At 35.0% G+C, this 10,720-nt stretch overlaps 1 protein-coding gene across 1 annotated transcript; it reads right to left on the bottom strand.

Moving 5' to 3' along the window:
* Window positions 1-2,959: 2,959 nt before the first annotated feature.
* On the bottom strand, window positions 2,960-7,458 carry LOC107951161 (cation/H(+) antiporter 18). Its single transcript, XM_016886097.2, has 4 exons — window positions 7,234-7,458; window positions 6,198-6,447; window positions 4,789-5,790; window positions 2,960-4,686 (listed from the first exon to the last, which is right to left on the bottom strand). The coding sequence occupies exons 2-4, from the start codon at window positions 6,396-6,398 to the stop codon at window positions 3,484-3,486; spliced, it is 2,406 nt and encodes an 801-aa protein (XP_016741586.1). The 5' UTR covers window positions 6,399-6,447; window positions 7,234-7,458; the 3' UTR covers window positions 2,960-3,483.
* Between the last annotated feature and the right edge of the window lie 3,262 nt (window positions 7,459-10,720).

Here is a 10,720-nt window from a genome sequence, read left to right as displayed (position 1 = left end):
TTATTAAATAAAAATAATAATATAAAAATAGTTTGTACAAATATATTAAAAAAATCAATGTATGTGCCGGTCGAAATTAGTGCCACATGGGGGTTGTAGACGGTTACGCGCTGGATTCCTTCTTAGTTCAGCTTCCACCAAGGGTTATGGTTGCTCCGGCAGGGTTTGTGATTACTCCGGTGAGGGTTGTGGTTGTTCTGGTTGTGGGTGTTGGGAGGATGACCCACCTTGATAGAATAAAGAATACAGAGGTGTTTGCATATGTTTGAATCCCATAAGGCGATGGGGACTGAAAATGAGATGAGCTCCCCGACTGTGCCTCATGTGATCCTTCCTGCGACGATGGCCTATATATCGTTGGTTGAGTCAAAGTCATCGGGAAAGGAGATGTACCGAGCCATGCGTTCCAACCTGGCATAGGACTGGAAAAAAGAAACATATAAGGGTTAAGATACATATAAGGGCTAGGATACGCATTTGGCATAATCTGAATGGGCTGTGGTGTGGGTGTTATCGCTTGAGGCGTTGGGCCAGGTGATTGTGTGGGCGCTGTTGATAGGCCCGTGTTTTTATCCCTTCTCCTTGGATTTAAAAGGCCTCATCGTTCCCTTTCGACATTGATTTTCCGACGCTTCTACTCTTTCGAGAGTAAATTCTTTCGAGAGTAAATATGGCTTACCAAGGATCCTAAATCGTGGCATCTAATCCAGCGTACACGCTAACTCTGGAACGATGATCGATTTGTGAGTAGGTATATGACCATACCGATTTTCCCAAATTTTGATATATTTAGAGAAGAATACCGATCTCGTAAGTCGATTTTGTACTCATTATTAAGCACCTTAGGTATTACGGGAATCGATTGTCAGAATCTAAATTGCCACAACACTCCATCTTTCTGGTGCATCTCGATAGTAGTATAGTTGACCAATGGGACCTTAACATGCCAAATGTTCAGATTTTGAAAGAATTCATCTGGAATTACTACCCGAATTGCTAGATCCTCATATGGTGTCTATTGAAACCATATGAACATGATAAAAATATTAGTTATATACATAATATTAAATACTAAATATGAAACGACTATGTTATGTAAATATATTTTATTTAATACTTACATGCGCTTTCGACCGTTGGTTTAATAAAAGTTGTATATCTTCAAGAGTGGTAGGTATTCCAACATAACTCGTCGAATGGTTCCACCTAACTAAATAAATTTTTAGCATAAAATTATATTTTAAATTTATGTAATAATTATAAAATCTAATATAAATTTTACCTCGTTGTGAATTTGAATGTATATGGGTGGTTCACTCGAGGACGTAAAAATGGAAAGCGAAACCAAGCCCATAATTGTATTAGTGATAGGCAACCTCTGATTTTGGCTTTCTTTGGTGGCGTCACCCCGCACATCTCCCGATACAATGTTGCCAACACGGCAGGCCACCAACTAAGTTCGCCAACTGCTCTAAAATCAACGAGTTTCAACAGCTACCTCAGATGTACAAGGTTTCGTGACAAGTCTAGCATTAGATAACCTCCAATGATCTCAAAGATGTATGCCCAAGCATATCGTATTCTTTCTACTTCAGTTGAATCATTCCCTGGCTCCGAGAATGTGCCTCATAAACAACCCATCTCGATTCGACCTCCGTAAATATTATCTGGAATTGCACCCAAAAGATTGTAGTACATAGCTCCCCAATCAGCAGATTGAACGGACCCGGTGAGTACGGACCCATCCACCGGCAATCCCAATTATAACTGCACATCCTCCAAAGTGATGGTACATTCTCTGTATGGAAGATGGAATGTGTGCATCTCGGGTCTCCACCTCTCTATGAACGCACTGATGAGTTTCGAGTCCAACTTTCACCCCCCGCCTATATTGGCCACGTGCCAAAAACCCGCTTCCCTCAAATAATTTTCTATCAACGGTGATGGAGGAAAAGAACATATTACAAATATAACATTGTAACACTTGATTTACAGGCTGCTATAAAAAATTATAAATTAAAATTAATTAAAATTTAGTAAATGAAAAAATATTAAATAATATTCAAAAATTGAAATTAACCCTTACCATTTTCATTTGTTCGACGAAGATATGTTTATGATCAAGACAAATTAATTCTTCGATCATTGCTAACACGATCAAATGTTTTTGAAATTATAAAAAAATAATACTAATTTAGAAAAAAATTAAAAGAAATAATTAATTAAAAAGAGTTTGAGAAATTTAGGGAGAAATTTGAGAGCCTTTTTAGGAAATTTGGAAGAAATGTTGTGTGAAAAAAATAGGAAATGGGCTTTATAGTTTTTATTTTTTTGACCGTTGGACGCCCCAACGGTTAAAATTTTAAATGACCGTTGGTAAAAAACATTGGCTAAAACGCATCCCTAAGGAAGCTATTTTGCCATGTCAGCAAAGCACGTCCACATCAGCGTGTTTTGTGCTGACATGGCAAAATCGCTCCCTCAAGCACACGTTTTGTTGGAATTTCCCCTAAAAAGCTCCTATGTGGACGCATTTTGGAGTTTTCAACCCATTCTTGAAAATAATAAAAAAAAATAGCTCATTTCTGTAAATAAAGTTGAAAATGAGCCTTTATTGGTAAAGTGGTCAGTAAACCAAGCATGACTCCAATTTAACATTTTTTATCTAAACCGAATTTAAATAAAATTTTAGACTCATTTTTTAAATTAAACCTGAACCTAAAAAATATACTTTAAAATTTGCATCCGCCCAACCCGGCTCATGAGATATATACCATACATTATTAAACATAAATTTCCAAAATTCATTTTGTTTAAGAAAAATAAGCCAACTTTTGCATTGCCATTATTTAATAAAAGACTTAATTCGTTAATTATAAAAATTAATATTAAATTCAGAATGAAAATCATTTTTTTTGGGTGATTTTTAGTATCAACAAGATTAAACTCAAGTCAAAAATAAAAATAAAAAATCAAACATTAATTTCTTTAACATGGCAAAATGGGTACTCCCAAGTCTGCTTATTACTGCCAAAATTTGCAGCAACCATATATGCAGATACCATGGCTAGATCACAGTTACAGATTGGAATACCATTTAAATCTCTTAAAACTGCCTACTGAAAACAGAGTTCCTTGGCAGTATCATCAGCTTTCAGCTTATTGAAAACAGGGTTTCATTTTACTTTTATCCAGTTTATGAGAAAGCTTATCACGAATTGCCCTGGAAATATGTACCCTGCTATGGTACTATCCACTTGTTGCTAAGCCTATAAACTATACGTCCCTTGGTTGAATCATAATGATTCAATTCAACTCTTAACTCTATCTCCAGCCTATACATATACGAAATTCTTACATATCTTCAAAGAAAGGTAACCTAGAATTAGATCTTTATTGTCTAAAACAACTCGAAACATACCATTGGGAAGTGACTCTGTGATTAAACCTTCCTGTGTCACGAAAAACATGAAGAAGATGTTTTTAGCTGGATTCTGAATCCTTGTCAGGTGATTCTTCTTCCATGTATGGGTCCAAATTCGGACATGTGTAGCCATTGTACTGTTGAATGACCAAGACTGATGCTGTCACTGAGAAATCTGGTGCAATCAGCAAACTACCAACAGCTCCTAGTTCAGGGCATTCACTTCTCCTCCTTAAAGCTAAGGCCAGTTTACCCTCAGGCATTCGCCCCACGAGGAAAAGATTGGAGCGGTCTGCCCCACGGATTGCAGCAATGATTTCGGTGACATTTCGGACAGCTTTTTCTTCGTATCTAACGGAATCATCCTTTTGTAGATTCCTAAACCGAGATAGAAATTCTTCAGCTGATGACTTTGTTTCGATGCCAGCATTTTCTTGCATATTAATTGTAGAAATTTTTCCAATGGTCTCAGGTTCCACTACAAAGCAAATGATGTTTAAACTGATACCAGGGTGTTCAGCCATTCGAGCTCCGTAAGCAAGTGCTTCGCAATCATCGGGACCCCCGAAGAAGAGCACTGTTATCAAGTAAGAAACATTGCTTGCAGATACATAGGTGGTTCCACCGAGGCCACGATCAACTAGAATTCCGACAGAACAAGGTGCATGTTCAAGGACCCTCCGGTTCACCCACCTGAAGTCTGTCCGAGTAGTTTCAAAAGAGCCATCTACTCGCTGGTGCTTATGGAATGGAAGGATTATGATTGCAGCTCTCTTGCTCTCAGCAGTTGAACATATATCCTCATGCATGTCAGCAATTGAAGAGATTGAAGTCATTGATCGGACAGTTACTTGACTCAGTTGTTGGAAAGCCTCGAATGCCACAACCACATGGTCAGAATCTGAACGCCGACCCTTCCTCCAGAAGGGAAGCCCATTTTTCCTTGCCTTGTGTACCATTAGTATAGCCGATGATCTCTCCGACAACTCCATGAGATGCAGAGCATACACGGACAGTCCATCACGCTTCGCAACTCCTCGTGAAGCCTCAAAGAGATTGATCATTGATGGTATATTTCTTGCACTGTGAAAACAGGCCAATATTCTTAGTTGAGCATCTGAATTTTTTCTTTCAATGGTCCTATATTTGTAGTCCGTTTTTCGCCTCGCAGGCTTATATACCGCCATAACAACTGGTGTGGTAATGAATGTAGTGAAGAGAGCCATTAGAACCATAATAGCAAATGTTTGATCATTCAAAACCTGAAAGTTCAAACACCGAAAAATGCATCATTTATTTCATAAAAAGAATATAATGAACAATGACCTTACTGATGACCACTAAAGAAAGAAAACTCAATTCACCTTTCTATCCTTCCCAATGTTGAGAACAATCAGTTCCACCAACCCTTTTGTGTTCATAAGGAACCCGAGTGCGAGAGCTCCACGAAGAGGCACTTTGCAACAAAGGGACACCACAACAGTCCCAATGATCTTCCCGAAACATGCAGTAAAAATCACCAAAGCCAGAAGACCCCAGGATTGGAGCCCTTGAATTGTTGCAATATTTGTCTTCAGTCCACTTGACACAAAGTACAATGGCAAGAACAGACCAGATACAAGATCCTCGACTTTTTCCACAAGAGCATGGGCAAATGGCCCTTCCTTTGGAAAAAGAACTCCAACCACAAAAGCACCAAACATGGCATGAATTCCAATGGCATCAGTTACGAACCCAGCTGCAAGAACAACAGCTAATGTAGCACATATGTATATCTCTTCTACTGGTTCGCCTTCATGGCATCTACGAGCCATCCATTTGAAAATTGGTGGTACAATGAGAGCCAAACAAATGACAAAAACACAACCAGACAAGAAGACCCAAAGTGATACAACAGGAGAAGTGTTGGAGCCAGATAGGGCAACAGCAAGAGCAAGTAGAATCCATGCAGCTACATCATTAACAGCTGCAGCTGACATGGCCATTCTTCCAACATCTGTGGTTAAAAGCTTCAACTCTGCTAGAATGCGAGCTAAGACAGGAAATGCAGTGATAGAAAGAGCAACACCCATGAATATAAGAAAAGCCGAAGCATTTACACCTTTCGATATAGTTTCTCTCAGTAAAAATGAAGAACCGATTCCTAATGCAAAAGGAAGCCCTATACCAGCAAGGGCAATTGCAAGGGCGGTTTTCCCAGTTTGCCGCAGGGCTTTGGGATCTATCTCCAGGCCAGCAAGGAATAAAAAGAAAATGAGACCAAGGTTTGCTAAGGTATCCAATACAGTGAGACTCTTGGGAGGAAATATAGCTTCTAAGTAGCTCTTGCTTCTACCCAGAACAGATGGCCCAAGCAAAATTCCTCCCTGATAAATGAGCAAAAAAATATAAATGATGTCACTATCAAATTAACCATAAATTCTAATGAATGAAAACATGTTTATCCGATCGACACATCCACTGGGAAGCCAAAAAAACAAATGAAGCCTTTCTCAGATCAACTGGTTCCTACCGCATGACATGTATATAGCTGTTCTAAACTTTGCATAAGCTTGTTGGTCGCTTGACCATCTTACACTTGACAAGAATATCTTAATTCAAAGTGAACAAGGAGGAGAAGGGAGAAGAACTAAAGCAACAGAACCTCATACTTTCTCCATAGTTCTACACCAGTCAGCAGGTATGCTAATAACCATACATAAATAACACTAAGATGGGAACTAATAAATGATTATTGCAGAAGTATGAACATTGAAGAAAGAAAGGGACTCACGATGATCTCTGCAACCACACGTGGCTGCCTTATCGGCCTTAAAAGAACAGCGAGACCCCTTGTGAGTACAACCACCAGACATATCTGCAGAATGGCAAGAGGAAGTGCATAATCAAGGGGGTTATCACCCTGGAAGAAACCATTCGATGTAGCCTTCATCGGCCATGGACATTTCTGTCCTACACTAGTATTAGAAGCCATATTCCACTGAGACAACACCAACACAGACCAACACTTTACGCTTCAGTTCCTGCAATGACAGATAGCTTGTCAAACTTCAAAATCTTATAAAAGAACCTACACATCCACTGAGACTGTCCAAATAAGACATGGTAAGCTGGTAACAATATAAGAACTCCCCCTTCTCTCCTCAAAGAACGGTCAGCTTTTGTCATTCTCTTTTATCCATTGAAGTTGCAAGAAGTGAGGTCAGCACTAAATTCTCTTTCTCATATTTTAAGGTTACTACCTGAGCTTTAGTAGCTGCTTTATAACAAGAATATCCTCCTTATGGAGCTTATAGAAATCACACTACAACTTTAAATCATATCAAAAGGCCTAATATGGATTTTATTTGATGCATGCGTCCACAAAGCCACCATATAAAATAAACTACTAAGACAAAATGCCCAAACAACTCAACATAAAACACTGTAGGATCAAAATATCGCTGGCCCACCAGATACCCATAACAGAGATGACTCTCCGCAACAACTTCATTTATTATCAAATTCAATTGTTTAATGTCAACCCACTACATGCAAATTAAAAAACATTTGAATTCTCTGGGGAAAGTCATATTTTTGCCTCGAAAAGCTGTAAATGAAAAAGAATAGATATGAAACCACTGACTTTAAGGGGTTACTAAAAGTGCAGGCAGGACCCAAAAAAGTAACTAAAGACCAAAAAGCAATAGAAGGGAATCCATTTACCCCAAAATTCAATCGCCATTTTCCATGAAAACAGAGAAACAGGACAGAGTCCCCCCCCCCCCGGAAAAAGAAAAAAACCATAGCAAAAAAATAATGGGAAATACCTGTTTATCATGAAAGAATAAAAAAGTATCGAACTCTGGGCTTCAACTTCTTCAATGGAATCGAAGATTTCCAGAGAATGGTTCCTCTCTATATATTTATTTTTGCTTCCAAGTGGGGAAAAATGATGACGATATTTGAGATTTAGGCGAACTCCTTTTAAAGAAGAAAAAAATTCGAATCTTCTACTTTGGGATCAGTCATCCACATACGAATTTATATGGAATACTATGAAGCAAAATTGTTGACTTTGAGAGGATAAATTGAACTTTTTTTAATAGGTCCTTGTATTTTTTATATTTGAAATTAGTCTTCCCTGTTTTTATTTTAAGGAATTCAATCTTTTTATTTCTAAATTTAAAAATGTAAATTTAATTGTGAATAAATTTAATTTTTTAATTCAAGTTTATAATAGTGAATTCAGAATTTTTTTAGTGAGAGTTGAAATTACATTATAATTTGAAAAGTTAAAATATAATTTTATTATTTTAAAAATTAAATATATCTTTTTTTATTTTTTTAGGAGGTAAATATATAATTTTATCATATATTAACTTAAATTTTTATTATTTAAAAAAATGACTAAATGAAATATTTTCCTTTTTGGGAGGGAAGGCTCTTGATTGCCCCCTTTTAAATTTGCATTTGAACAACACCATTATTCTTTTGTTAGTCAGTTATTAAGTGAGTTTTTTTTTATTTTAAAATATTACATTAATGAATTTAACTGAAGAATTTTAATAGTGTTAACAATTGGACTTAATTTTAAAATATGAAAAGTAAAGGGACTAAATTTCTAAAAATAAAAGAATAAGGACTAAATTATAAAATCATGAAGCATATATGGACCTAGAGCAGATTTTAACCTTTTTAAATATATACAGCTGCCTTTAGTTAGACGTAGACGTATCAGGTTCCTTGAGGTTGGCTGGATTTTTCTAATTACTATGTTTACATTTTCCTATTTTTGGAATATGGATTAAAACTTGAATTTTAATTTTCTAATTATTTTTTTATGTTTTAATTTTTAAATTCCACCGCCATACTAAATATTTTCTCTAAATACAATTGAAGAGGTATAATAATTTTCTAATTGTGCTTGTGGATTTTATTTTCTGGGAATAATTATCATTGAAATTTTATAATAAATTTTCATTTATGTAGTAAAAAAATCTCTCGTGAGTCATGATTCCTTTCAATTTTAATATTAAATAAATTATTTGATTAAAAAATAATTTATTTTTATTAAATTTAAAAGTGAGTAATTAAGATAATAATTAATAATTTTCATCAATTGTATATAATTTAAAAAATTGAAGTTAATATTATAAAATGTGTAAATTTTAAAAATTAAATTTATTATTTTATTAATAAAATTATTTAAAATTGATAAATTGTATTCATTATTCTTAAATGCTCATTTTAGCTAATTTTTTATCCATTTATTTTTGGATAATAAAGAAGGTGGTTCAGATTTGCATAGACCTTAAGGATTATTAATAGCAAGATTAGCCATGAAATCTGCAAAACAGCTAGCTTCTCGAAAAGAAAAATATGGCAAATGATTTTTGTAAAAGTCGATTTTCTTCATAAATGTAGTCACCATATTTCGTTGGAATATTAGTCATTATTTATTATTTATTTAATGATGATATTAGATTTTGCTAATAAAAATTCACAAAGTGCCATATATTATTATCTGTAAATAAAGATATCATAATTTGATTTTGATGAGCACAATATGCTTAATGGATCGGCTTGTATTTATTTATTTTCGATAAAAAAACATATAATTTTTTTATTGGCTTTTTATGTTAGTTGGCTTCTTTAAAAGGTTTATGTTTTTTATGAATGCAATTACATGTAGGGTTTCATGAGAATGTAGAGTTTGTATGATAGAATGAAAATAATATTTCTTTGTGTGTCATTTTCCTCAGATTAGAAATATGACGTGTGGTCTGGCTTTCCCATGCAAGGCACATCAGTGTCTAAATTTGAACCAATTTTCAAGGCTAGTGCATTATAATGATCATTTTGATTTTTTTTTAATGTGTATTTACTATTCAATTTTGGATTTCATTTTTGTTGGACTCACATTATTCGTATTTGAAAATATAAAAAATTCTCTCAAACATTTTAAAAATAAGTAAATAAAAATCTTTGGGTTTTTTATCTAAATAATTTCTTAAAAAAATTAAATATTGAAATAGGTTATCAGTTAGATTATATACAAAAATAGTATGTTTTTTAGGTCATGCCTATCTAACAGGCGCAACCATTTTTTATATTAAAATATTTATTTTTTAAATAATTATTTTATTGGTGGCACCTTCTCATAGGTGCCACTGCTTGTATTTTTTTTCCAGATCAGTATATGACCCGTGTAGAGATACGAAAATAGTATGGGGGTAGGTGGCACCTATCTGGTACGCGCGATTGGTGGAGCCTATCTTACAGGCGCTACTGGTGCTTAATTTTTCCCCTATATATACTCCCCCGAAAATTAAATAAGCAAAAGCCACAAAATTTAGCAGAACAGAAGTAAGAAGATAGGGAGAAGAAAGAAAGAAAGGAAAACAAAAATATAGATAATCTATTTTAGTTTATTTCTTTTAAAATAGAATGTAAAGTCTTGTTAGTAATTTAATTATTTGAAAGTTATTTTATTATGTTATTAATTTTGTTAGGTTATTAATTTTGTTAGCTTCTGAATGAAAAAGTTTGCATTAAAAATTTTATGTAACATTTTTGCTATTCAAAACTGTTTTGAGAATTTTGAAATTTTTTTAACAGATCTAGTATTGAAGATGGAAAATCAATTTTTCGTATGCGTTTATTTCAATGGAGAAATTTTGACAACAACGGTGGGATGTATATTGGACTGTCGCAAACAAGTAGCAATGAGATTTAATAAAAATATTTCGTTTGATGATATGAAGGAAAAAATTAGTGAAAAAATTTATAGACGTTGTAGGAGAAGGATCTCAAAACTTTTCTACAAGTTTCCAATTTCGACGGATCCTATAAAATACACTGAAATGGAACGTGGAGACGATGAAGACGTGGAGACGATGGTCACTCTTTATTGTGGGACTTGGAGAACCAAAATGCACCGATTCAGTTATTTGCTGAGTTAGCTAGTGTAGAGCCAACTGAAGATCCCACTCCATCAGGTGAAGAAGATGGAGCTTAAAAGCCGTGTATGGTGGTTCTGACATCATAGGTTAATAGTCAATCAACTATACACGGGATCGACATTGAGCTTAATGTTGCACCCGAGACTGATGTGGTTGGTGATGATGTATACCATAGTAGTAATCTTTGTGATCACGAGGTCGATAGTGGTAATGATCCCGACGTGGACGAGGTCCCGGATGATATTGACGACGAAGGTGTGAATGACGATGAAAACATTAACGCGTCTTCAGTCGGGAACCAGATTTGTCGTATTATGATACACAATAATCCTGAGGCACACATGTCTCGGAT

This window comes from Gossypium hirsutum, chromosome A02 (genome assembly GCF_007990345.1).
Source record: "Gossypium hirsutum isolate 1008001.06 chromosome A02, Gossypium_hirsutum_v2.1, whole genome shotgun sequence".
Lineage (NCBI taxonomy): Eukaryota > Viridiplantae > Streptophyta > Magnoliopsida > Malvales > Malvaceae > Gossypium > Gossypium hirsutum.
Note: the sequence above shows the minus strand (reverse complement) of the source record. Positions and strands in the feature narration are given on the sequence as shown.

Bases quoted from the DNA above. Each gene is read 5' to 3' on its own strand.
- LOC107951161 (XM_016886097.2), bottom strand. From the start codon at position 6,398: ATGGCTTCTAATACTAGTGTAGGACAGAAATGTCCATGGCCGATGAAG. The intron at 5,791-6,197 runs GTGAGTCCCTTT...CTCATTTATCAG, and splicing joins GTGTGGTTGCAGAGATCATC to GGAGGAATTTTGCTTGGGCC. The intron at 4,687-4,788 runs GTGAATTGAGTT...TTGAACTTTCAG, and splicing joins ACATTGGGAAGGATAGAAAG to GTTTTGAATGATCAAACATT.